At 24.6% G+C, this 27,479-nt stretch overlaps 1 protein-coding gene across 2 annotated transcripts in view; it reads right to left on the minus strand.

The window, feature by feature from the left end:
• Positions 1 to 224: 224 nt before the first annotated feature.
• Positions 225 to 27,479, minus strand: part of LOC135931071 (eukaryotic translation initiation factor 3 subunit M-like) — a 30,697-nt gene continuing 3,442 nt past the window's right edge. Inside the window, exons 5-11 of one of the 2 annotated variants that reach the window (XM_065467938.1) lie at positions 10,325 to 10,419; positions 9,589 to 9,778; positions 7,590 to 7,671; positions 2,876 to 3,025; positions 1,733 to 1,982; positions 812 to 1,222; positions 225 to 682 (exon numbers count right to left, since the gene is read on the minus strand). In XM_065467938.1, the coding sequence (XP_065324010.1) occupies positions 475 to 682; positions 812 to 1,222; positions 1,733 to 1,982; positions 2,876 to 3,025; positions 7,590 to 7,671; positions 9,589 to 9,778; positions 10,325 to 10,419 (1,386 nt within the window). In that variant the 3' untranslated portion in view covers positions 225 to 474. The remainder of the gene's footprint in view (positions 683 to 811; positions 1,223 to 1,732; positions 1,983 to 2,875; positions 3,026 to 7,589; positions 7,672 to 9,588; positions 9,779 to 10,324; positions 10,420 to 27,479) is intronic. The other variant, XM_065467939.1, reaches the window with a different exon arrangement.

The raw sequence follows: 27,479 nt of genomic DNA on the forward strand, positions 1-27,479 counted from the left end.
AAGGACCGATATTGGATATTTTTAAAAAATCATGTGCTGATTACATTTTTAATTTAAAATAGATTATGATAAATCTAAAACTTTTTCAGAATCTCTGCTGGAATAGGAGCCTCAATAAATTTCATAAATAAAATTCAGAACCAAAGCCTAAGATCACATAGGTTCAAGTTCCTGGTGAAAAGCGGAATATAAAATTTTCCCAGACAACATTAAATCTCAATATGTACATAAATAATGTTTTACAAAAGCCAAAATAAATATAATACTTGTTTAGAAAAATTTTATAATATTCTTAAAATTTAAGAAGATTGATTGGTTAATATAATATTGAAACATTTTAAAATAGAAAATGTAGTTATAAATCATCACCATAAATTATAAATATTATAACGAAAAGAAAATATTTTTGTCCAATAAAATATTTCAAAAAAATTTTTTTTCTGTAATCAATTATAAAAAAATTTGAGCATTCATTTATTGCTCGTATTCCCCTCCCCTTTGATAACGAGGTGGGAGATTAGCATCTCCATAATAATGGGAACTATTCGGTAGAGGTGGTTGGTATGGGACGCCTGATCTGTAGCCTTCCATCTCGTCTGGTAGATAATGGTAATGGTTGTTAACATAAGACGGTTCTTGGGGATAGTATTGGGATGACGGGGGTGGAGGTCTATTCTGATATCTAAAAATTTTTCAATTATATAAATATATTATGAAAAATAGCTAGAATGAAATAAAAGAACAAGAGATAAACATTAATTTCCCTAATCCTTTTAATGAAAACCTATTGACAATTTTATTAGAGATTAACTTATATTCGTAAGCCATTTGCTGCTGGGGATGAGGCCTAGAATGATACAGTGGCCCTTCTTCGTAATGCTGTTGTTGATGTGGCGGGATACTTTCGCCTTGATACATCCTATTCATCTTATAACCATCTGAAGACTCTATAGGATTTCTGTTAAAACTGGTATTCTCATTCATCCTATAAGAATAATAATTTTCGCTAGGGTTCATGGGATCCACGTTCCTTGGATTATATAATGGTAACGTGTGATTTGGAGGAGGCCTCGTACTCAAGTAGCTTTCAGGAGGAATATGGGGAGGGGGTGTTGGTTGAGTGTTGTAATACTCGTGGGCTTGCTCATAATGGTGGTGATAAGGTGGTGGTAACATGAGTTGTTGATTGTAGTAATCCTTATTATCTGCTTCTAAAGGATTTCTGTGAAAATATAATGCACTCATGGTTATTATTCATCATAAACCCTTGAAATAAATAAGTTATAATATCATTAGATTTCTATTGTTAGGCTTTAAAAAATGAAATATTGTCAACCGATTGTTTTAATACAACTGCTAAAAAAAATCAAAATCATTTAAGATTATCGTTAATGGCAGAGTAATGTAATATTACACAATTATAGATGTTAATTTATAATTTCGATTTAACACCAGATACTTTCCATTACACCATGTCCAAGCTCACTGAAATTAGCATGGATTTTCTCGTCGAATTTATGAAGGAAATTGGCTACTAATTTTAGTAATACATCTTAGCTAGGCAAATTTGGTCACAATAATTCCCAAATTGGGCTTGAAAATTCATAGCTAATATCAATGTGACAGGATATTAAAATTAAATTTGATATTTAAAGAAAATACTTTCATCAACTTGTTGCTCAATAATCGAGATGTGCCCGTTCAAAATTAGAATATTTCTTAAAAAAGTTACCCTTCTCCTTGAGTAGTTAAATTAGCAGTACTATCTTCGCCATTTGATAGGAGGAAAGAGGATGGTTCGAAAGTATCTTTCAAATCTTTGATATTCTTGGTGACGATGGTAAGCGATTCTGACCATTCCTTGAGCTTGGCGGAAATTTGGCTCCATTGATTGCTAGTTATAATTCTGTCTGTACAAAAATCCACAATGACACATTGGGTAGACTCATCGATACTGCATCTGACTAATTTGGTTCTTATAGCTAATTATTAAAAAAACAACAATATTTTTTCTTCAAGTGGAAAAAGGGAAAATAGAACAAAAACATGCATTAATATATATATATCATTTTTTTTAACGAAATTTTTAAAACCCTTAAAATTATTTATAGTTAATTTTTTAATTAAAAAATAAGAGTTAATCTTTTTAAAAATTTAATTTAATAGAAAATCCTCTCTTCGTTTTGTTAAATTACTAATATAAAATTTGCCCCCAAAACTCACCCTACTCCCAAACGAATAAAATATGTCATTATAAACTAATTTTATATTTAACAGAGACCTTGCAAAGGTACCATTTGCAAGGCCGATCCAGATTTTTTTAAATATATTACATTTATTCTTAATTTTTAAAGCCAATGGCGATTTAAAGTATTTTGGTTCTAAAATATTGAGCACAGCTAGGGTATTTTTTGTAAAAAAATTTTAAACCCAGCCCTGGTGTATATAAAACAATTAAAATATAGCACGGTAACCCAGGCCTGCAGGATATTAAAAATCAGTATAAATTAATAATTTTTTAAAAATATTGACTTTACTTTAGTATTATTATATTTTTTCAAAAAATGAAAAACTAAGGTTGTATTTTTAAAAATGTAACCGATGCAAAGTCCTTCAAAAGAGGGGCCTAAAAATACTTAAAAAATCACTGAAAATCCTGTTCTTTACAAAAATCCTGGATATGCAAGCAGTGAAAATGAAAAATTACCAAAAAATATTAAAAGATTATATTTTATATAATGATAATAGTATAAGTAGAATAAAAAAAAACAAGGAATTAGAGATATAAAAATATGTAGCATCACATAATATAGATATAAAAATTGTCATTGTAAATAACAAATATAGTCAAAATAACTACATCAAATAAATAAACCATCTATAATGAGATCTTCCGTTAATGTAGCATCTATATCCAATTCTAAATTAATTTTTTCGAAGGGAATATTTTGGCGTCCAGCTTCAGATGCAAGTTGTAAGAAGGTCAAAATTCTCATTTTGTACAAGTTCTCTTCGTGATTTAAACCTTCATTTATAAAAATTAGCATTAATTTTTTTTTATAAATTTATAAAATATGACCATCAGATAAGTTTTAATTTTCATATATTTTATAGAAGAGACTTTCAGAGGTATCATTATTTGCATGACCCAACCCGAATTTTTATTAATAATTTTCAGCCTAGGGCGGATTTTATATAAACAGGCCCGACCAAGTCTGGATTTTTTGTTGGCCAGTCTTGGATTTTTAAAAAATTTATTACATTTATTTTTAATTTTCATAGCTAATAATTGCGATTAAAAATATTCAATTTTAAAATATATGACCTTGCCCAGGTATTTTTCTTTAAAAAATTTAGAACCTGGCCCGGATATTTTAAAAAAAAATTTCGCCAACCTGGGAGGGCTTGCATGCAGGTCTCTGTTTTATAATGCTGTAAAGGTTATTTCAAAAAATAAACGCGCTACTCATTACACTTGAAAAAGGGAACACATTACCGTTATTTTGTGAAAAAAGTAACGCGTAATTCGTTATTTAAAAGTACCAAATATTATATATAGTTTCTATTATTTATTTTTTTCCCAGAGATAATAAAAATAAAATTATACAAAAAATGATATATTATAAGATAAGATTTTTTAAATAATTTTTAAAATTTTGATCAGATAAACAAGCGTTTAGTGCTAACACAGATTTAGCTAAGCTGTGCTAAAAACACGTTCATGGCGTAGAGTATGCGTGTATTATATTTAATAAATAAAAGTGTTAATTAAAATATTTTATTAAAAATATTTAAAGAACGAACTTTATTTTCGAAAATAATTATTAGATAATCATCACAAGTATTTTCACTCTGATCCTTGATGATTTTTTTTTATCTTTATCAGAAGTTAATTTGGTACGTGCTTTATTTTAAAAAAACCAAGTCTCATTTTTGTTTGTATTTGTCTTTGATATGAGGCATAATCACTTACAAAGTGTAAACCTAATGCTCTTAAATTTCTTTATTGGTGTAAAAAAAAGTTTCATACTGGGACCAGGGCAGAATCATCTTCATGTGAAGAAATAAATACTAGTGACATATATTCTTTATAATAAATTATAATATTATAGAATATAAATTAATATACTTTTATTAATTCAATATTAATTAAATTAATAATCTTGACTTTATAAAATTCAACAAAAAAATTGTAATAAATATGAAGAACTTTGGGATTAGATTAATCTGTATTAAATTCTCGGCTTAAATTTTTATAAAAAAAATATATCATAAATTAAAAAATATATTTTCCATATATTTCAAGAAAAAATTTAAAGTAACGGGTAACATTTTGTGTTACCGTTACTCAAAAAAATAAACGCGTTACTCACTATCTTTTGAAACAAGAGGCGAATGGTGCCTTTCCTTAAAGAATAACGCCGTTACTTTCATCGGCGTAACTTTACAGCACTAATATTATGTTATAGTAAATTAGTTTTGTGTAACATGTTAATCCGAGTAGTAATGAAATAATCAGATAATTTCTCAATTACCGGAAAAATATCTATGACTGCTAAAGCTCACATTTTATATAGTTCCTCTTGAATGATAAAAAAAATTCTATGGCCGCATTCAATGCTATGTTATAAATTGGATAATGTAGAATGTTTAAATTGTCAGATTTATTTCTAAATTTAGTCTTAAGTGGAAATAAATGTTTAGTTAATATTAGGTTTGTAATCTATGGTGTATGAATCAAATATTTCGTATTTTTGTGAAATTCTAACTATGTTTTTTTCTTATTTGGAGTGACAAATTCTCAAAACCTCCATGCACCAACTAAAGCAACGTAGATGAAGTTTATAAAAAAGGTCATTGCCATTTTTTTACATATATCAATTCTATAATTAGATATTCAATTATCGCATAAATGAAGATCTCGTCAACCAGAAAATTCGTAAGAGTATATCATAACCTAAGATTGATTAAAAATATTGAAGCAAACCTCACCCATATATACATATAATAAGCTTTTATAGGATTTGGTTGACGAATTTTTATTTTCCTTTGAATATCTTAGAACATTGAAGATTGAATAAGGACCATAATAAGTTGGCGCCATTATTAGTGTGACCAAAGAGTTATTGATTTATGATCAAAATAAGTTTTTTTATTTGGCCAATATTTTAATGTTTCAATTTACAGAAGTGCTTATAGCTGTGAAAATGTTTCCCGTATCAAAAGTTGCATTTATCCTCTTTAATAGTAAGTATGGACTGCCTGCTTAGATATCGCCTTCCTAGGATATCATATTAGTTATACTCAACGGATTTTTCTTTATTTTAATACCAATATAATACATATTTCTAATAAATATATTATTTTATAATGTTTTTAAAATATAACTTTATCTATATTTAATTTATAAAAATTTAGATAAAACTAAAAAACAAAAATGACCATCGATTTTTTCGATTAAACAGTTAAACATGAAGGTAATAAACATTCCTAGCAAATATCAACACTACGAATATTAAAGTCATTATTCGATTCAATTTGATTCCAAAATTTTCTAAAGCTTATAAATAGATTATTTGCAAAAAAAAACAGATGAGGTGTTTTAAAATGACACTTTTAAGGATTCTAAAACTAATTGCCATTAGCATATCAAAATTTATAGAAAATAACAAACGAAATAAAACCCAATGATTTCATAATGTTATCCAAATAATTTGCCAAAACACCCGATTTTAAGAATTAGAATTGCTTAAAAATAATAAATTATTTTCTATACGTTATTTCTTCTATCTAATATTCTAAAATTTGCATGATTATCATGTTATATATTAAATTATTTTCTATACGTTATTTCTTCTATCTAATATTCTAAAATTTGCATGATTATCATGTTATATATTAAATTATTTATTTTATTATTTTTGTAAAAAGTTTATTTTATTATATTGTGAATTTGCATATACAAAAAATGGGGATTTTATGAAAAAAATACAATAAAAAATTTAAATATTTGGCTAAATTACTACTTATATGTTAACGATAATCTAAAAATATCTGTCGAAAATACTATAATATGAACTAAATATACATTAGATCTTATTTTATAAACATCAAAATAGATCCGAATTCGACAACCAGTTTTTCAAGTATAAAGTCTTTCTAATGGTTTCTTCATTCAAATACATTTTATTCTTTATTATCATATTTGTCCACCTCCCACATGAAGCCAAAGATCCCTGAATGGATAATATATCAGTTGCCATTTTCGACAACATAAAAAAATGATCCCCATGCAGTCTCCGCCTTTCTAATGGACTATTAATAGAAACTATTCTTAATTCATTAAGATATGTTTCAACCTCACATATTAATGAGATGATATTTTATTTGAAAATTTTATCCAACTTTGTATTAATTATATATTTTCTTAAATTTTTTAAAGTTGATGTCTTTACGTTCAAAGAATTCCATTATAAATAATTTCGAATAATACGAATAAAAAATTAAATATTCGAGGTATACTTTTTCTCATTATTCATATTCATATTCGATTCAAATAATTCTGTTATTCGTATTCGTAAAATACGAATCTAATATCGAATAACAGATAATTCGTTTTAGGTATATGCTATTGCTATCAGTCTAAGACATTATTTTACTACACAACTATCAAGAGGCACGAAATAAATAATCAAAGCATCCAAAATTTATTATACAAAGTCGATGTTCCTTCACATCTGGAACCTCGAGATACTTCAGTTATAAATAATTTGCCAACTGATGGGAATGCTTTATGGAATATGGGAAAACACAGGTTCTGGGATTTTACAAGCATACATTTTTGCCCCCTCCAATAATAATCATGATTCAGGAATATTTAAGAAAAGAAAATCTCATAAATATTCGCATCTAGCAAAAAACAATATATTTATGTCCAATGTATAAGCAAACTGTTTATTCAGAAAAGAGTCCTAAAACAACAACTTTGAGAGACTTTTGAAAAGAATGATAAACATAGGATGGAAAATCCTATGAGGTTGGGAAATATGTATTGGATTTCTATTTTATTCAGAAAAGAGTCCTAAAACAACAACTTTGAGAGACTTTTTGATCAAATAAAAAATTAGTTTTGAAATCATACTCTTCAACTTTAAATAATTTAAATTTTTTAAATTGTTTTCATTAATTTTCTTAATATGGGCATATTTTTATAATCGTCATCTTTTTTTTATAAGTTACCTTTATGTTTTAAATTAACTGATTTCTAAAAAAACATGAATAATATCATTTTCAATTTATAAATTACCTTTATGTTTTAAATTAACTGATTTCTAAAAAAACATGAATAATATCATTTTCAATTTATAAATATCTAATATAGAATTAAAAGATCTTAACAGCCTTATAAGTTATATAATTAATTATGAGTTCATTCAAATAAAATGGCCAGTAAAATTACTTATTAGATTTTAAAAATTTGCATCATTATGAAAATTATATCATCTTAAAATTATATGTGTGATGCCCAAAAAAATATGTATATCTTAATAATCTTTACAAATTAAATATTAATTATAAAAATTGCATACCATTTTCTTCTATGAATGATTTATTTTCCTCATAAAATTTGACATAATCGGCCAGCTTTTGCTTCAAGAATATGTTGAATAACTAGAAAATAAATTATACACGAAAAGTAAATAAACTATTGGATGTAAAGAATCGAAGTCTGCATTGGGTGGGTTTTTAGTCCGCCCGCCTAAATCGTAGGGTAGGCGAGAGGGTTTAAATTTTTTTAAAGAACAGGTGGGCGAGCGGATTAAAAAAAATATTTAAATTTTGGCGAACAGGTTAAAAAATTTAAAACCTTAATTTGTTATTGATAATCATTTAAGTAATTAAAAAATATATGCTCTATGAAATTTTAACATTTTTATTACAAAAATTATGATAATCGAGGATGTGGATATCAAAATATTTGGATTTGATTTCCATGGAAGAATATAGCATCAACTTGTATGAAAATCTGATTTTACTCGTTTCCCAAAAAGCAAAAATAATTCAATTAAAGGTATTTAATTATAAATGCAATGTTTGAAATAGATAGCATCTACGTCATAATTAAACAAAAACAGATGGGAAGATGTGGCTGTTAGAGAGGATTTAGGCTACTTAATTTAGTTTAAGTTTACAATTTATAAACAATTAATTTAAATTACTTTTTTTTATTTATTATTAATGGTTTGTTTCACTTTTTATTCAAAATATCTCACTTGAGTAGGATATTTCAAACAAAGATCCTACTCTAGTGGGAACGATAAGAAAAATATTTATCAAAGCAATCAAGATAAGTTAAAAAAAATATTGGCAATTCCAGTAGCCAGTGCTTCATCTAAACAATGAATTAGCATTGCTGAAAGGTTTTTAGAATAAAAAAACCATAATCCAGAAAATGTCGATTCATTTTTTTTTTACATAAAAATTTTATTAGGTCAAATAAATTCCTTATCGATAATTTAAATTGAATATCTTTTTATGCTTAATATAGCAATTTCTTAAATTATAAAACATTTTTGTAGGAATGTTACACTGAAACTGAATCATTATTTAAATTAAATTTTTAAGAAAATTGAAGGAATAAACTTTTTAAATTTTATATGTAAATTCTTTTATAAGTAATGGGCAGGCAGATAAAATATTTTAAATGGGGCAGGTCAAGTTTTTCTTAAAATATTGGCCGGGCGGGCTTGTGGACTAAAACCTCCCCAATTGCAGACCTCTAGTAGATACACTTTAATCAGGACATTTATCTTGGCACGCATTTATATAAATTAACCCAAGGATGTTTTTTATACTTTTGTGGTGAAATTTCTTAAATTCCTAAGGTGGAGCAATTTTGCCTATTAAAGTATGTGCAAAAAACTCCCATTTTTGGCTGCCACAGATCAAATTATTAATAATGCAACCCTGAATAGTTTAAATAGTCTGTTAATTAAAAAAATGTGCACTCTTTACCTAAAAATATTTAAAATATTAAATAAAACTTAATAGGCTAGCTTAACCAAATTTTATAGATAAATTTTGTTTTCATTTGATTGTCCCTATTTTGGTCTGGACATAAACATTATATTATTACGTTAATAATTTGTAAATCTATACGATATAAAAATGATATTTGTTCTTATTAACATACATTTATAAAATTCACATTTAGTGAATTTAATTTATAATAAATTTTAAATGTTTAGAGCTTCCATAAATTTTAAAATTGTTTTAATAAATTTAAGAATCGAACTGTATTAAGTTAAGGTTAAAAATTTTTAGGCCTCATCATTTTAAATAACAATTTTCGGCATATCTTTAAGAACAACTTTTTTGAAAAAAAATATAAAGGTTTTTTTTGTATAATAGGGATAGAAGATGACTAAATGAATAAGCTAGGCATTATTTTTTTAATAAAATTAAATCTTTATTTCATTCCCAGCTTTATTAACCATTGCTAAATTCAATCTCTCAGATCTCTATTAGGTGGGACCTTAACCATAGAGATTACATTTATGAATTAATATTTATAAAATAGATCCTTACTTTATCAACCAAGTCATTGTGCAATGTGTTGATATTAGGGAGAGCCAATAAATGATCAAAAAGGTAGTTCTCGGGCTCCTTTATATGTAGTATAATGCACGATTTAAGGTCTTCTTTGTCAATCTCAACCTTTTCTTTGCTACTGGAACTCAGCTTAAGAAAATTTGTTAACAACTTTAGGCCCATGATTCTTCATTAAAAATGATATGCAAAAAAAAGGTATAAGAATAGCAAATAAAATAAGGGATATTATAATTAATGAACGCCTATAGGTAAAATCTTAAGAAAGTTCATTTTGGAAGTAATCAATAATATTATTTTTTAATTTAAACTTTTAATTTTCATCTCTTCTTATCTTAAAATTAATAATAATTTTTAATCTTAACTTTTTTTCCTAAAATAATAATTAATATTTTATTAAATATTATATTTAATTTGAATTAAAATATATTTAAAATAATTTGTATTTATAGTTGGTTTGGTGATTAGATGCCTAGCCTTAAACAAAGATAATTTTAGATCATGTTCATGATAACTGAGAGATTAGTACTATATATGATTTATTTAAAAATAATATGTTGAAGAAAATGGATTGAAAGACAAAATATTAGGATATATAATCATTAACTGTATTAATTTGATTTCTATTATTTTTTATAAGAATAAATCTATTTTTTTCATCTAATAATAATCAAATTTTAAAAATTTTTTTAAATGAAAACATTATATTATTTACGATTTTCCGCATGTATAAAATTTATCAACCAATAGCTTTATCAAATTTCGTTTTTCGTCATATTTGAGTCTCCAAAGAGTAAACCAATTTTTAAGCTAAAAAAAGTGTTTATATTTAAAAATATATATTATAAATATTTTAAATAACTAGACTAGATAAAGATTTTTTTATGAAATTAGAAAATTTAACATTTTTTAAAACAACATATAAATAATTTAATAACTAGATTTTCTTTATCAAGGTTATGCAAAGTTAAGGATAGATCTCTTACAGGATTTGATAAATATCCGAAAACCTGGTAAGTTAAAGTTGGCTTCATTTTTAGAAAGTATTTAATAAGTGAGAGCCAGCATATGTAGAATCACAAAAAAATAAAAAGCTTTTAAAAAAATATGAAATAGCGAACCGAGAGGGAGTGTCTAATGTTAGAACTGAATGATGGGTATGAGACAATAGTTAAGAATGAAATAGAAATATATAGAAGTTTTGAAATAATGGTTTATAGGAATGTTAACATTGAAATCATATTTAGACATTCCACATATTTGGCATATGAACCATAATGAATATTGGGTTAGCTTATGGTTAGATATATAATTGTTCAGTTTGTAAAAATAGTTTTTTTTAATTATAAAATGATTTATTTTTACATTATATAAAGTAATTAAAAATAACTTGCAAACTATGTATTAAAAAACATATGAAAAATTTTATAAATTTAAAAAAAATATATATACATTAAAAAAGGAAGTGAAAAGGAATCATCATTAAAAAGACAATGGAGAGAATGTCCTCTTTCACCTACTTGTGCTTGCATCTTTGACATTTATAGGGCTGCAATATTTTAACCCCCTGATTAGTGTTGCGTAATCGGCTAATTTTAGCCGACTACAAAATGGCTTAGCCGAGATTTTCGGTGAAAAATCGGCTAAAACTTAATTAGTCAAAAATTCTGCATCGGCTAATCGTCTGTAAGTGTTCCGTAAGATATGCCTGCATTGATTATTATTTATTTATTTTAGTAAAATAATTTATTTTATTTATATTTAATGTAAATATTTTATTATTATCAACAAATAAACATGATATGATTTAATATTTTTCATTTATATTATTATATTATAAAATGAAATGAAAATAAATTTATTTATTTGATGTTTTTTTAATAAAAAATAATATGCTGCTATTGTAATATTTTTGTTACAATTTATTAGTGATTTATTTTCACGCCTAAAATTAAGCAAAAAATATTTCATCATATTGAGTTGATAAGAATTTAAAATCAACTTTGTAAATAAATCTTTTTTTGAGGAATTCTTTTGTAAATTTTATTATATAGATAAACAATATTTTAGGTAAATTTTTTTATATAATTTTTGTAAAATTATCTATTGTACACATTAAAAAAGGTGTTTTTTCTAAATAATTTTATAAAAATATTTATTAAAAAATTTTTATGTTATTTTATATGATCTTTTTAAGGATAATATTTTAATGTGACAATTGTCATATTCGTTATTTTTTAACATTTTTGAAATTTTTGACACAAAAGGGTAAAAATATAAATTCTATGAAGATGTTCCTTGAAAAAATGACAATTATCATAATCGGTATTTTTAAACATTTTAGATTTATTTTGACGCTAATGGGCAAAAATAAATATTTTTAACATGTTAAATTAAAATTTCAATTAAGATGTACCATAGAAAAGTGACAATTGTCATAATCGTTATTTTTATAGTTTTTTGACGAAAATAGGTTAAAATAAGTATTGATAACATGTTTAAATAAAACTTCAATGAGGATGTACCCTAGATAAGTGACAATTGTCATAATCGTTATTTTATAAAGTTTTTTGAATTTTTTTGACGAAAATAGGTTAAAATAAGTATTGATAATGTTTAAATAAAACTTCAATGAGGATGTACCCTAGATAATTGACAATTGTCATAATCGTTATTTTTTAAGTTTTTAGAATTTTTTTGACGCAAATGGATTATAAAAAATAAATTGTAATCTATTTTTATCATATGTTTATAAAATTCAAAATCTTAACTTTAAGGGAGGGATGTTGATTGTATCATATTGATAAATAATATTCATATGGTTTGTAAGTTCTTTTCATAAAAATCTTGTCCTGAATTCAGACTCAGCACGATTTCGCGGTGAGCATGGATGCGAACCCGGCAAAATTTTAGCCCCGGGTTCGGTTTAAGTAAAAAATAAAAGGTGGGTTCGGTTCGGGTTTGGTTTATGGAAATATTTTTGAACCCGGGTTTGGTTCCGGGTTCAGCTCGGGTTTAAGAATTTTTGAATTGATATTAAAAAACTAGGCATAAATTTGGTTTAAAAATAAATTTTTTATTTTATTTATAGGCAAAATACATTTAAAAATACAAAACAGTCATATATCAATTTTAAAAATTTTATTTAGGCGGATTAGCATAATATCTTCCAGGAGTTGTTCACTCATCCTCGATATGTGGTGAGAGAATGAATTTCAAATGTGAAAATGATCTAGTTTCTATATAAATTTTGGGTTTTTTTGTTGATAGCATTTCTTGATATTTTGATTTTTCATTCATATAATTTAGATATTCTTTATTGTGATTTCTTTCCAGATGTCTTTCTAAATTAGACAAATGATTACCAGACATTTTTAATTTGCAATATGAGCATACTGATTTATTTTCTATGGTATCAAGAGTAAAATGCTTCTCAAATATGACTTTATCTTAAATCTATATAATAATGAGAAACTTTTATTAAACCTTGTAATAAAAGAGTTAAAGAGAATAAATTTTAAATAGCAATGATTTCATAGAATTAAAAAACAGATATATAAATTTAATTTCAATTATAATATACACTTCATTAATATATATTAAAAATTAATCTGAACAAAAAATAAATCAATATGATAGTAATCTTTGAGACTAAGTTATAAATTAAAAATAAATGGCGTGAATGTATTTAATTGCTTTAATTTTATTTAACACTCCAATAGGTATCTTTGAAAATAAATTTTAAAAAAAATTAAAAAATGGCGTAAATGAATTTAGTTGTTTAAAATTTATTATCACTTCAAAGGTATTATGATAATATTATAATATCTCAATTAAATTATTAATATTTGTATTTACAATTGTACAAATATCTTAATATATGATTTTAAACAATACACTGAACCCGCTTGAACCCGGGTTCATAAAAATTCCTGGGTTCAGTTCGGGGTTTTAAAAATTTTATAAATGGGGTTCAGGTTCGGTTCGGGTTCAGATTTTTTTATCAAAAACCCGGTTTTTGTATACGTGAATTCAAGGTTATACATTAATAGATGTACAAGCTATATTTTTAAAGACAAAATAGAAAATCTTAGAGATTATCAAAATAAAGAATATAAAAAAACATGGTTTATTATAATTGTTAAACATATTAAAAATTTTATATTACAAAATATTGAATAAATTTTATATTTCAAAATATTGGATAAATTTCATATTATAAAATATTAGTGCTGTAAAGTAACGCAAAAACGTAACGTCATTACCTTTTTTGAAGAAAAGGAACGCCATTCGTTACCTTCTTCTAGAGGTAAGTAACGGTGCAAAACGTTACTTTAAATTTTTTCTTAAAAAATATTATAAAAAGAAAAACATATTGTACTATTTTAATATAAATAATTCAAGCTGAATATTTAATTCATATCCAACACCATTCCTTCATTTTTATTTTAAATTCTCAGTTAATTTTCAGAATCAAAATTCAAAGTAAATGTTAATAATATTACTATTCTATTTTATAATTTATTTTAAGAATATTATGTCCATAGTACTTACTTCTTCAGATGAAGATGATTTAACCCTTCCCTGGCCCCAAGTTGAAACATATTTCAATTTATAAATTAAAATTATGTCCCAACACAAATATTACAACCTCAATGTCCAGCAGTTCAAAATTAAAAAAGCATATGAAGTTAAAAAGTGAATTAATATATAATTATTTTAAACATTACTTTAATAATAGAATATTAAATCATGGATATTATAAAATTACCATTAAAATAAGTATTCTTTCATAATATTTTGAAAAGCTTAATTATGAAATTAAAATATAAGCAAATGGATTATACTATAGTATAGGGCTGGGAACTAACATTAAAAACCCAAGATTAACAAAATATTGGTATTAGTTCAAAATACTATACTGTGTTTAAACAATATCTTCTATTTCCTGTTTTAGTATTGCTATTGGTTTAACTTTTAATAAATTTAAAGAATAAAATAGTGATTTAAAAAAAATTGTTTAAATATATATATGTATTTTTAAATAAATATATATGGAATAAAACTATGAAGTAGGGATGTTTTTTAATAATAATAAAATATAGAAAAGAATACAATAAAAAAACACCGTTAGACATTTTAGTGAATCTTGGTAGAAAGTTAAAATAGACCAGTCCAAAATTTTTGTTTTCTAAATTTGAATGATAAAAAATATTTCATCTAGAGGATAGAGAAATATTTTTTTACTATCATGAGTGTAAAAAAATGAGTAAATTTTAGTACAGTGGAAGAAGGTTGCGTACATGACGTGGATTGGGCCATGTTACTCAGTGGGTGTGTTGATTTAGGAGGCTAACGGGGTAGTATTTAGAATTTTTAAAAAAATATATTAAACCCATTTATTATTTTTATATTTTTGGTAAAAATAAATAATATTGAGGCCTAGCGGATAGAATATTATTTTTTTTACTTTTATAAAAAAAGGATTATGATTAAATTAAATTTTATAAAAGTATTGAAGCTAAAATATCTAATAGAAAATTTTTTATACCTGTCCAAACACTTATTTTATATAAAAATTAATAATTCTCAATTAATATTAAGAAAATGAAAGCTCACTTAGAATATGATCGTAAATATAATATATAAATAAAAAATTATTTATAGCCGAACTATATTTTTCAGCCGAGCGATATTTATATTTAGTAATAAATGATTGTCATTAGTCGAGAGACATTTTATTTATTATGTGGTTAGCCGAGCGACATTTAGTAATAAATAATTTATTATGTGGTTAGGCGAGCGACATTTCTCAGCCGAGCGATAAATAGACCCACCGGCAAAATTCTCAAAAATATAACTTAAAAATAAAAAATTGATAAAAAAAATATCATAAAAATAAAAAATTGATAAAAAAAATATCATAAAAAAATAACAAAAAATAAAAATAATATACCACCCGAGAGTGGCAGTAACCATTTATTTTATAGAGAAACTTTTAAAGAGAAAACAATTATAGAGAATGTCGTTTATAGAGAATCTCATTTATAGAGAATGATTTTGTAGAGAATCTCGTTTATAGAGAATGATTTTATAGAGATAGATTTTTTAGAGAATGATTTTATAGAGAATGATTTTATAGAGAATTTATTTTATAGAGAAACTTTTAAAGAGAAAACAATTATAGAGAATGTCGTTTATAGAGAATGATTTTATAGAGAATATCGTTTATAGAGAATGATTTTATAGAGAATTTATTTTATAGAGAAACTTTTAAAGAGAAAACAATTATATAGAATGTCGTTTATAGAGAATGATTTTATAGAGAATATTTTACAGAGAATTGTTTTACAGGGAATTATTTTACAGAGAATTGTTTTAGAGAGAATTATTTTATAGAGAAGGATTTTATGGAGAATAATTTTATAGAATTTTATAAAGAATGATTTTATAGAAAATGAATTAAGTATTATTTTAGAAATAAATTTTCTCAAAAAAACAAGCTAGATGCCGTCATATAAATTCTCGGAACCCTTGAATAAAAAAAGGGAAAAAATAATCTTAAAAAAATTTTCACGTCCCTGATTTGTATTGCTTATGAATAATTATGATAATATTTTTGAGTTTCCTGTTGTTTTTTTTTAAATACGCTAACAATTAGAAGTAGTAATGCTAAAGTTATGATAATGTTTCCTTCTTTATCAGTTTCTATTAGTGCTTTGCTTTAACTAGTAGAGTAGCCATTTAAAAAAAAACTATTAGCAACAAAGCTAGCCTTACGCCAATTGTTTTAGAAAATTTTGTCAATATTTAGTTGCTTTGTGCATTTTAATCTGCTTGGCCCGGCCCCGATTTTTTTAAAATATATTATATATTTTAAATTTGCCTAGATAATAATGGTGATTTAAAATATTTGGTTTTAAAATATATGGCTCGGCTTGAGTTTTTTAAAAAAAGCTTTTTTTGACCCGGCCGGTGTATTTAAAAAAATAAAATTTTGGGTTCGGCCCGGGTATATTTAAAAAAATTAAAATACGGCCCGGGTTTAAGGTCGGGCCTGTAGGTCTCTGATTTATAGTGCGCTTTTATAATTTCCCTTATAAATCTGATTTTACCAATTCCGAAGAGAATTTACCCTGGGAATTTCATACGATTGCGCTAAAAAATTTTTATATTTAATAATTTTATTTTGTTCTATTTTTTCATTTTAAATCATAAATTGAGCGCGTTTTATTAAATTTTAAATCTGATTTTGCCGAAAATACATTTTAATATGTGTAGAATACCCGCAATATAAATTTCAGAAGATCATATATTGAACCTCTGAAGAAATTTTAATTTACATTAATCTGAAATTTATAAGTAGTGTTAGTAGCCTAAAAATCAGCTAAACATAATTTGGCTTAACCGAAAAATCGACTCCGCCTATTATTTTTTATAATTTTTCAAAATAAAATAACATCTTGATTTATTAAAATATATTAATTTATATAAAAGAATGTAAACAAGATAAAATTTTATAAAAAAAACAAACGATTTTAATTTTACAATGTAAAAATATATTTTATGCGAATGTCCCGCAAAACATCCACAATTGGAAATCTAACTTGTATGTGTGTATAACATTATAGGAATAGGCGCTTAATTATCACGTATCGTGTTTAAATATATAATAAGGTAATGTTGTACTCATTTCAATGATAATTATTTTATTTATTATTGTTCAATCACATTATTATAATCATTGCAGGAGAGTGTATCTACATCCATTGCAAAACTAAAATATTCTCCAAAAATAAGAAATAATACAGATGCAACTACGGTTGCAGCAATTGTAATCACTTATCTTGTAGTACAACATTCACAGAGCTACTTATCATTACAATGTAGATAGAATCTTTCCTCATAATATTTAACGACTCCAAGATAAATGAAAACTTTATTTGTAGAACAAAAATGAGCAAGGATATCATCAATGTTTTAGAACCTGAATTCAGGAGGTCAATTATTGACTATTTGAAAGATGGGCATAGATATGCAATTCTAACAGATGCAACTAATAAGGGAAATATTAAAATATTTCTTTTGATCCTTCGCTATTTCAACAAAATTAAGGACTTTTCAAGAAAACTATTAATTTTTTTCCCCTCAAATAGTGAAAAATACAAAGACATAGCTAACCATATAATGGTAAATATAGGAGATTTGGGATTATCATTAAATTACATGTCAACTTTCTGATCTGATAATGCCTTAGTGAATTTGGGAAAAACCAGAGTGTATTTACAGAATTGAGTCAGCACAATGTTGGTTGCGATATGTTCCTAATACCCGCCATCTATAGAATTTTAAAATTTTATAAACCTTTGAATATTTCTTAAATAAAGATTATAAAAGCTGTCCTAACATTTTGAAAATTTTTTGCAGTAATGAATGGCAGAGGTTTATTTAGGAATGATTTTACATGTAGGAAATCTATTACATACTGTTAATGTGCAGTTGCAATCAGAAAAATCTTAACAAAGATTCACAAAATTATTCTACAGAAGTTAAAAATTGACAACAAATTTTATGGCGCCATTGCTAAAACTATTAAAATGTTCAAATATTTTAAAAATACCGATATACATTCATGTCTTGTTTGAGGATATTGTAATGCTCTCTATTTTTGATTTACAATGTAAAAAATATATTTATTTTATGCGAATGTATATATAAAAAAATATGGAAAATTAAATATAATGTTAATTATATATTATTTGAAATTTAAATAATGGAACTAAACGTTTACCGTCGTTATTAAGATATTTATAAAATTTCTGGCATGAAATATTATAAATTTGTTTAACCATTAGCTCGGCCTCTAATGTTGTTAAAGCAATCCTTTTTCCAGGCATTCATCAGGCTAGAAATGCGCTCGGATGAGGCATTAGAATGAGGTAAAGAAGACATACTCGCAATTTTTTTCCAAGCATGGGGATTTATTGTTATTATGAAAAACAGTTTCTCCTCTGCTTTTAGACAATCTTTAAGCATTCTGGTGAATCATAAAAAATAGAGAGAATTACAATCTCCTCAAACAAGACATCAATGTTCGATATTTTTAATATATTTATTAAATTACAAAAACCTTAATTTATGGTTTCTATTTCAAGGTCATAATATTTCTATATTTGTAAATAGAGTTATTAAAATCAAATTTTGATTGTAAATATTCTAAAATTGTCTTAATAAAAATATCTACTTCATTTAAATGTGTATTAATTAGAGTATTATTTGAACATTTTAATATAATATTTTTAGCAATAGCGCCATAAAATTTATTATCAATTTTTAACTCTAGAGATGAACAGAGCTGTAGGATAATTTTGTGAACCTTTATTAATAAAAAATATTTTGATTGCAACAGAATATTAACTGCATGAAGTAGATTTCCTACATGTGAAACTAATCCCAAATATGCTTCTGCCATTTCATACTCGAAAAAATTTTTCAAAATTTTTGGACAGCTTTTAAAATTTTTATTTAAGAAATATTTTTTTTAAGGGTTTGTAAAATTTTAAAATTCTTGATAGGTATATATCGCAACAACTCACACCATTCCAAGTCAGACCAATCCACCAACTCTTTGAATTCATTAACTCTTTTAGTTGATGAATTAAATTCGTTAAAATATCTCATCATAATTATTTCGACATCCACATGCTGCCTCAATTCGGTAAATACACTGGTTTTTGCCAAAATTTACAGAGGCATTATCAGCGCATAAAACTGACATGCAATTTATTGATAACCCTGAATCAGCTATATTTACATTATGTGGTTAGCTACATCTTTAGATTTTTCACTATCCGAAGAAAATAAGTTAACAGTTTTATCTGTCAGAATTGCATATGGTTGTCCATCTTTTTTCAAATCATCTAGAATTGACCTCTATGATTCAGATAGTAAAACACTTGTGATAGCCTTACTCATTTTTGTTCTATGGTTTGCATTTATATTGGAGTCGTTAAATATCATGGCAAAAAGATTCGACCCACATTGTGATGATATAGCTTTGTGAATGTTGAACTACATGATAGATGTATACGATTTTTGCAACTGTAGTTGCATCTGTATTATTTATTATTTTGGAGAATATTTTTGTATTGCAATCGATGTTGATATGCTCACCTGTCCTGATGAATGAAATGATGTTGATTTATTATTGGATAAAAATAAAACAGGATAGAAAGAAATTTATAAACTAGACATGTTTTTAGAATAAATATTTAAAAATATAAAAATGATCAATTATTGTCTCTCAAAATTATCATTTATATATTAAAAACGTTAAAAACTTTTTTTAAAAATTGCGGTAGATTTTTGCGGGAGATTTCCAATTTAGGTAGTTTTGCGAGAGAGAGATGTCTGCGTGTAAACTAAAAAATTGCGGGAGTCTCCCGCTGATGGGGGGAGACATGGCAACCCTGATCATGATACATAATCTGAATTAGCTGAAGAAGAAATGTTAGTTGAAGACAATAAACTAAATATTATTTAGGTAAATATGAAATTATCTCTTAAAAATTAGCTAAAAAAATAAGTTTATTAAATGGAAAAAGGATTTTCCTAATCAAAGAATAAAAACTCATCAACAAAATTTAGTTATTCATCTGCCAGGAGTAAAAATAAAGAAAAGAAGCTAATAATCCAGAAAAATGTTTTGATAACACCAAAAATGATTAAAGAGATTATTTATCATACCAATGAAAAAAATAAAATTTTATGTAAAAACTATACTGACCAATATGAAAGTTCTACTAAAGAAGTTGATGTAACACAATTCAAGACATTATTGGGAAATCTTTATTTAGCTGAAATTTTTAAATCTAACCATCAAAATAAAAAATATTTTTTTCCAAATATGTAAAATAAATTTATGTTTAGAACACATTAATGTTTTATGTAATAAATGTTTTGTATGTCAAATTTAACATATTTCAATGTTCTATATTTTTTGTTTGAATGTATTAGTGTAATTTTTTTTTCTATTGAAGACCCATATTATGAACATGATTATATGATAAATAAGTTATTTTTTTATTATTTGAAATTTAAAAAAAGTAAGCTTTTTTTAGAAAATTTTTGCACAAATTATAATTATCCTCATCAACTTTAATCTAAGCTTAAGAAATAAAAATAAATAAATATTTTATCAAGAAGGTTAGTTCTATCTTATATTCAAATATTAAATAAAAATAATGAATATAAGGAGATATATACATTTGAAATTGGGGTCTATTAAACCCCACCCGAGTACTAACGTCATTTTTTTCACCGGAGTATTGAAGGGTTAATATATTTTTTTTACGATAACCTTTGAAGGTTAAGAAAAACTTTATTTTAGTGTTAGAATTAGGGTTAGGAATCTTGCTTTTTATTACCACAATCATGCTTTTTACATTGGGTCGAAGAGCGTAAACAAAGTTAGACCAGGTTTTCCTAATTATATAGTCTAATGCAAATCATTGGTTACAGAGGGGGACATGGAGTGGTCAGTGGCGTCACTAGGGGAGAGCGCGCAGGGGCTCGAGCCCTCTAAAAATTTGAATAGCATACTGAAGCAAAAATTTTTTTTTTAATGGCTCTTTAATATCCCCTTGAACTAAAATTAAATTTGATTGCCCCCTGAATGATTTCTTTTATAATTCTATCGAGTAATATATAGATTTAATTTTATTATTTAAAAATTAATAAGCCTATCTAAATTTTTATTAAATGATTGTAATTATTAGATTAGACTAATACATATAAATTATATTTTCACTATGTCAGCTTGCAATCAAATTCTGTGTTATAATATAAATATCACTCACTAAATATTAATTTAGCATTAACAGTTGAAGCTTAATTGACTTTTATTATTTAAATTATTTATATAACCCCAATTAAATAAATAAAATCATTATTAATTGAAAATTGACAAATTTAATATTGTAATTAGCCGAGTTCAAAATCACTAATCAACTATATAATTCATTTTTAAATTTAATTACCATGCCTCTTCCTAAATATTTTTTAAAGATCGAAATAAGTATAAGAGATATCTTTATAAAAAGTAAATAGAATTATAGTTTATAATCCTCTATTAAATATCATTGGTTATAAAATATTTGGTAAAATGCCACTTTTACAGACATATTTGACAGTTATATAATATATTACAGTTATAATTTAATAAATTTTACTAATAAATGCTTTTGATAATAAATAAAAGAAACAATTTGCATTCAATTCTTTAACGCCATCTTTTTATTAAAATATTATTAAAAATTAAACATCTTATTATTCATATCATAAGTTTTAATAAATTAGATATATTTTTTTCTCTTTTTTACGTGTTTTTAGGAAAGCTATTTTGAAAAACAGTTTTGAGTTAAATTTTTAATACGAGTATATTTTTGATATTATTACAAACTACTATTATTTTAAGACATAATATACCAACTAGAGGTGGTGCGATAATAATACATAAAATCTTAATTGCTTTCATCATATCACTCTTGTTCTTATTTTATAGTTACAAAATGTCTCATTTATAATATGGCATCCTTGCCGTGTAAATAACTCAAGGCTCCAATATATTTGCATAATTTCTTCTAAATATTTTTAGTGTTTTTGTTTTATCAATTTATCATAAATTCTGATATAAGTTAACTTGAGTGTCATGACTATGACTGAAAATTAACCAGCATCTATTATTTGTGTGGCTATGTATTTCATCATCAGATTCTGAAAATCAAAATTCAATATTAGATGAATTAGAATTACCATGGCCCAAATATCAAAAATATTTCACTGTTTTAAAATCAATTCCGAGATATCCTTTTTTTTGACGTGGAAGAAGAGGGCAGATTGGAGGATGATAACATAGCTCAATTTTTTGAAACAATGGATAAAACATTAAATGTTTTTAATAAATTCCCCCTTTTAAAAGAATTGTTTATCAAGTATAACACCGCAATCCCTTCATCTGCCCCTGTTGAGCGAGTTTTTAGTATATCTAACGCTGTATTAACTGACAAGCGTTCATGCCTATCAGATAAAAATTTTGAAAAGCAATTATTATTAAAAATTAATAAGAAAATTTTTTTATAAATTTTTTTTTTATCGCTCTATTATATTGTATTTATAATTATATTATCAAAATAAAACTATTATTTTTTATCATGGCTAATATATTGTGTTGAAAAATATAAGGCATTTATTTAAATTAAATTTTAAAAAAAATTTATCATAAAATTTTGAACGTATGAACGCGTTCATGAACTTGAACGTATGAACGCGTTCATGAACTTGAACGCGTTCCTTTTTTTGAATTTGAACGTGAACGCGTTCGATTTTTGTCAATGAACGTTGAACGCGTTCGATTTTTTTAAAAATGTTTACAGCACTACATCATTCCTGTTCAGCACACACTTTAAATCTCATTGCAAGTGTTGACATTGAAGAGACACGTAACGATGCCCATTTTAAACCATTTCAAAAATTACACTTTCTAAATGTTAGCTATTGTGAAATAAACATGAGTAATCTTCAAACTGTGCATACATTTTTAAAACATGGGAAGATATCTGATTAAACCGGTTATAACAAGGTGGAACTCTTTTTGTAACTCCATTAAATTAATATATAGTCTTATTAAGGAAAATCGCCAAAAATTTGATGAATCCTGTGATAAATCTGAATTACAGAGATTTTCAGATAACGAGTCGTTCATGGATGAATATTGTATGATTATTAAGAAATATGATATGCATAAATATGATTTTATAGATTATGGAACCGATTACTACGGTTCTCAATTTGGGATATCTCACTCACACGATAACTATTATAATATTAAAACTAGGGGTGAACCGATATCACTTTTTGGAGGCCGATCTGATCCGATATTAAATTGATATCGGCCGATTACCGATCCTATATCATATCTAATTTTGTATTCTGTAAAGATACCAATGGTTTTAATTTGTAATATACTTTTTATTAATATAACATCTATAATTTAATTACATAACTTATATCATTTAAATATATTATAATAATCAGTTATAGTTTATATTCAACTCTATTGCTATTCTAAAAGTATATAAAATATTTTTCTTGTTAAATCACTTTTATATGACAAGTAACAACATTATATACATAATAAATAATAAACAAAAATATTATGAAATTTGAATAAATATTTAAAATAATATTTAACATTAAATATCGAAGATTTCTTTTTAGAAAAACCAAAATTTCAAATTTATCAGTCAGCCTGCGGTGATGGTAACTGTCAATATCACCTGCTTCACTAAAAAAAGATTCTGAAGAGATTATCGCACACTTTTATAAACAGAATGCGCAAAAAAATAACAATATGGCAGAATATTTATTAATTAATTATTTATATTAAAAAAATATGGATTTCGATTTTATTTTTAAAAATAATGATTTTAGATATAACTTTTTTTAAAAATTTTATAACATTTTATATTTGTTAAAGACGCCATTTCATATCGGATCGGCAAATTTTATAATATTAGCCGATAACCGATATTTTAAAATAGGTGAAATATCGGCTCCGATCCGATAAAAAATATCGGTACATCCCTAATTAAAACTTTAAAAATTGGCTTTAGATAATTTCAAGTTTTGTAAGCCGCTTATCAAACCTGGAAGGCATAGATAAAAGGTATACAGTTCAAATATTGCTTACAATATATATTTTGATTATCTTTTATTTTCAGTAGATTACACATCTATAAAGATGAATATATACTATCCGCAATAATTTACACACTATATTAAATGGATTGGCCCTGGATAAAATAGAGGTCAATAAAGGAAGAATGCTGGAACTTATTCCCAGTTTGAGAAAAGATCTTGATAATGAAAGAGCAAACTTAATTCATTTATCCAACACACACACACATCAGAATATTTTCTGATAAAGATTGTTAAGATGATCTATAAGCTTTTTTCAAAATAAAGTAGGGGTGTACCGATACCACTTTTTAGAGGCCGATCCGATATTCCCAATATTAAATTGATATCGGCCGATTACCGACCGATATCATATCTAATTTTGTATTCTGTAAAGATACCAATGGTTTTAATTTTTAATATACTTTTTATTAGTATAACAACTATAATTTAACTATACCATAACTTATATAATTTAAATATATTATAATTATCAATTAATTATAGTTTATATTCAATTCAAAAAAATATTTTTATTGTTCACTCTTATATAATAAGTAATACATTAATTTATATATATAATAAGTAATAAACAAATATGAAATTTGAAATAAATATTTAAAATAATATTTAACATTAATATATCGAGGATTTCTTTTTAGAAATACCAAATTTCCAATTTATCAGAGGTCAGCCTGCGGCGATGGTAACTGTCAATATCACCAGCTTCACTAAAAACTGATTCTGAAGAAATTATCGCACACTTTTATAAATAACAATATGGTAGAATGTTTATTAATATTATTAAAAAAATATACTTAAAAATGTATTTCGATTTTATTTATAAAAATAAACGATTTTAGATATAACCCTTTTAAAAATTTTATAACATTTTATTTTTGTTAAAGACGCCATTTTATATCGAATCGGATCGGAGAATTTTATAATATTGGCCGATAATTGATATTTTAGAATGGGTGAAATATCGGCCCGATCCGATAAAAAATATCGGTACATCCCTGAAATTTTAATAAATTCCCCGAATTAAAACTTTTATTTATTAAATATAATACAACTCTCACAGTAGGGAAAAAAAAATTTTTTATATATATAATATTTAGTTTTTTAAGTAACGAGTAACCCGTTAATTTTTTGAATAGTGTGTACCGCGCGTTCCTTTATAAAAAGGTAACGAGTAACGGTAACGCGTTTCTTTTTTGTAGTAACGTTTACAGCACTACAAAATATTAAATAAATTTAATATTACAAAATATTGAATAAATTTTATATTACAAAATCTTGAATAAATTTTATGTTACAAAATATTGAATAAATTTTATATTACAAAATATTGAATAAATTTTATATTACAAAATATTGAATAATTTTTATATTACAAAATATTGAATAAAATCTATATTACAAAATATTGAATAAATTTTATATTACAAAATATTGAATAAATAAAAAATATTATTATTTTGCCATGGCAAAATATCAATATTATTAAAATTATTATAAAATAAGTTTCTAATTTTTATTCTGATCAGAAGTATTTTTAATACTGCAACATGCTTTAATTATGTTTTCAAAAATAGGTAATTTAATAAAATTATCCGTTTTGAGGTTAAAACCCCTTGTTTCTCCTATTTTGCTTTATAGTAAATACCCCTAACTTATAAGGATGACATATGCCAGTTGCAATGTATCTAGATTGAATGAAGTATTTAGCATTAAAATGTATTTTAAAATTATAAAAATTAGTAATAAGATTATAATGTGTCTGATAAAAATAATATTTAATAAGTGTTTCAACTTTTATTAATATAAATATAAGGGTTAAATTTCAATATTAATTATAAAATTTAAAATTAATTTAATATATATGATAAGCTAATTTTAAAATTTTTTTTCTTTATTGAATAATAGATCATATATAATTTAACTAAAGAATATTTGTTCATTTTAAAAAATAATAATCTCTAATTTGTTATACGAAACGTTAAAAAAATTCACTCTGAAAGCCTTGTCGGAGCGGCGTCAAATCAGATGTTTTGACGTAAAATTGGATCCGTCTCCACTATGAATGCAGCCTTAATAAAATTTTAAATCTTCTTTATAAAAAAAATCTTAGAGGTGAAATCTTTTATAATTTTTGTAAAATTATCTTTTTTTTAAGTATATTAAGTTTTTCGAAATAATTTTTTTAAAATATTAAACTTTTTTACGTTTTATTTTATATGATTTTTTTAAGGATAATATTTTAATGTGGCAATTGACATAATCGTTATTTTTTAAGATTTTGAAATTTTAATTTAACATGTTAAAAGTACATTTTTGCCCATTAGTGTCAAAATAATCTATGTTTAAAAATACGATTATGATAATTTCCATTTTCCCAAGGAACATCTTCATTGAATTTATAATTTAACATCTTTACAATATAAATATTTTTACCTTTTTATGTCAAAAATCTTAAAAAATAACGAATATGACAATTATCACATTAAAATATTATCCTTAAAAGGATCATATAAAATAACATAAAAAATTTATTATAAATATTTTTAAAAAATTATTTCAAAAAAACTACCTCTTTTAATATACTTATAAAAATATATAATTTTACAAAAATGATAATAAAAAAAACTATAAAAGATTTCACCAAAAAGGTTGTTTATTTATTATAAAATTCACAAAAGAATTCCTCAAAAAAGATTTATTTACAAAGAAGATTTAAAATTCTAATCAAATCAAAATATGTTCAAAAATCTTTTTTAAGTTAGAAAAATATTTCTTGCTTAAAATTTTGAGCATGAAAATCACTAATAAATTGTAATAATATAAATAAAAATTAATAAATCATATGTTTATTTGTTGATAATAATAAAATAGTAACATTAAATATAAATAAAATAAATTATTTTATTAAAAATAAATGCATAATATGGAAAGCTGACGGACGATTAGACAATACAGAATTTTTGACTAATCAAATTTTAGCCAATATCACTGATTAGGCTTAGTAGGTTTCTTCACCTAAAATCTTGGCTAAGCCGTTTTGTAGTCAGCTAAAATTAGCCAATTAAGCAACACTAATCACCAGTTTCAGTAGAAAAAGCATTTTCGTCATT

The sequence above is a fragment of the Gordionus sp. m RMFG-2023 genome, chromosome 1 (assembly GCF_954871325.1).
Source record: "Gordionus sp. m RMFG-2023 chromosome 1, tfGorSpeb1-WG-v2, whole genome shotgun sequence".
Taxonomy (NCBI): Eukaryota; Metazoa; Nematomorpha; class Gordioida; order Chordodea; family Parachordodidae; genus Gordionus; species Gordionus sp. m RMFG-2023.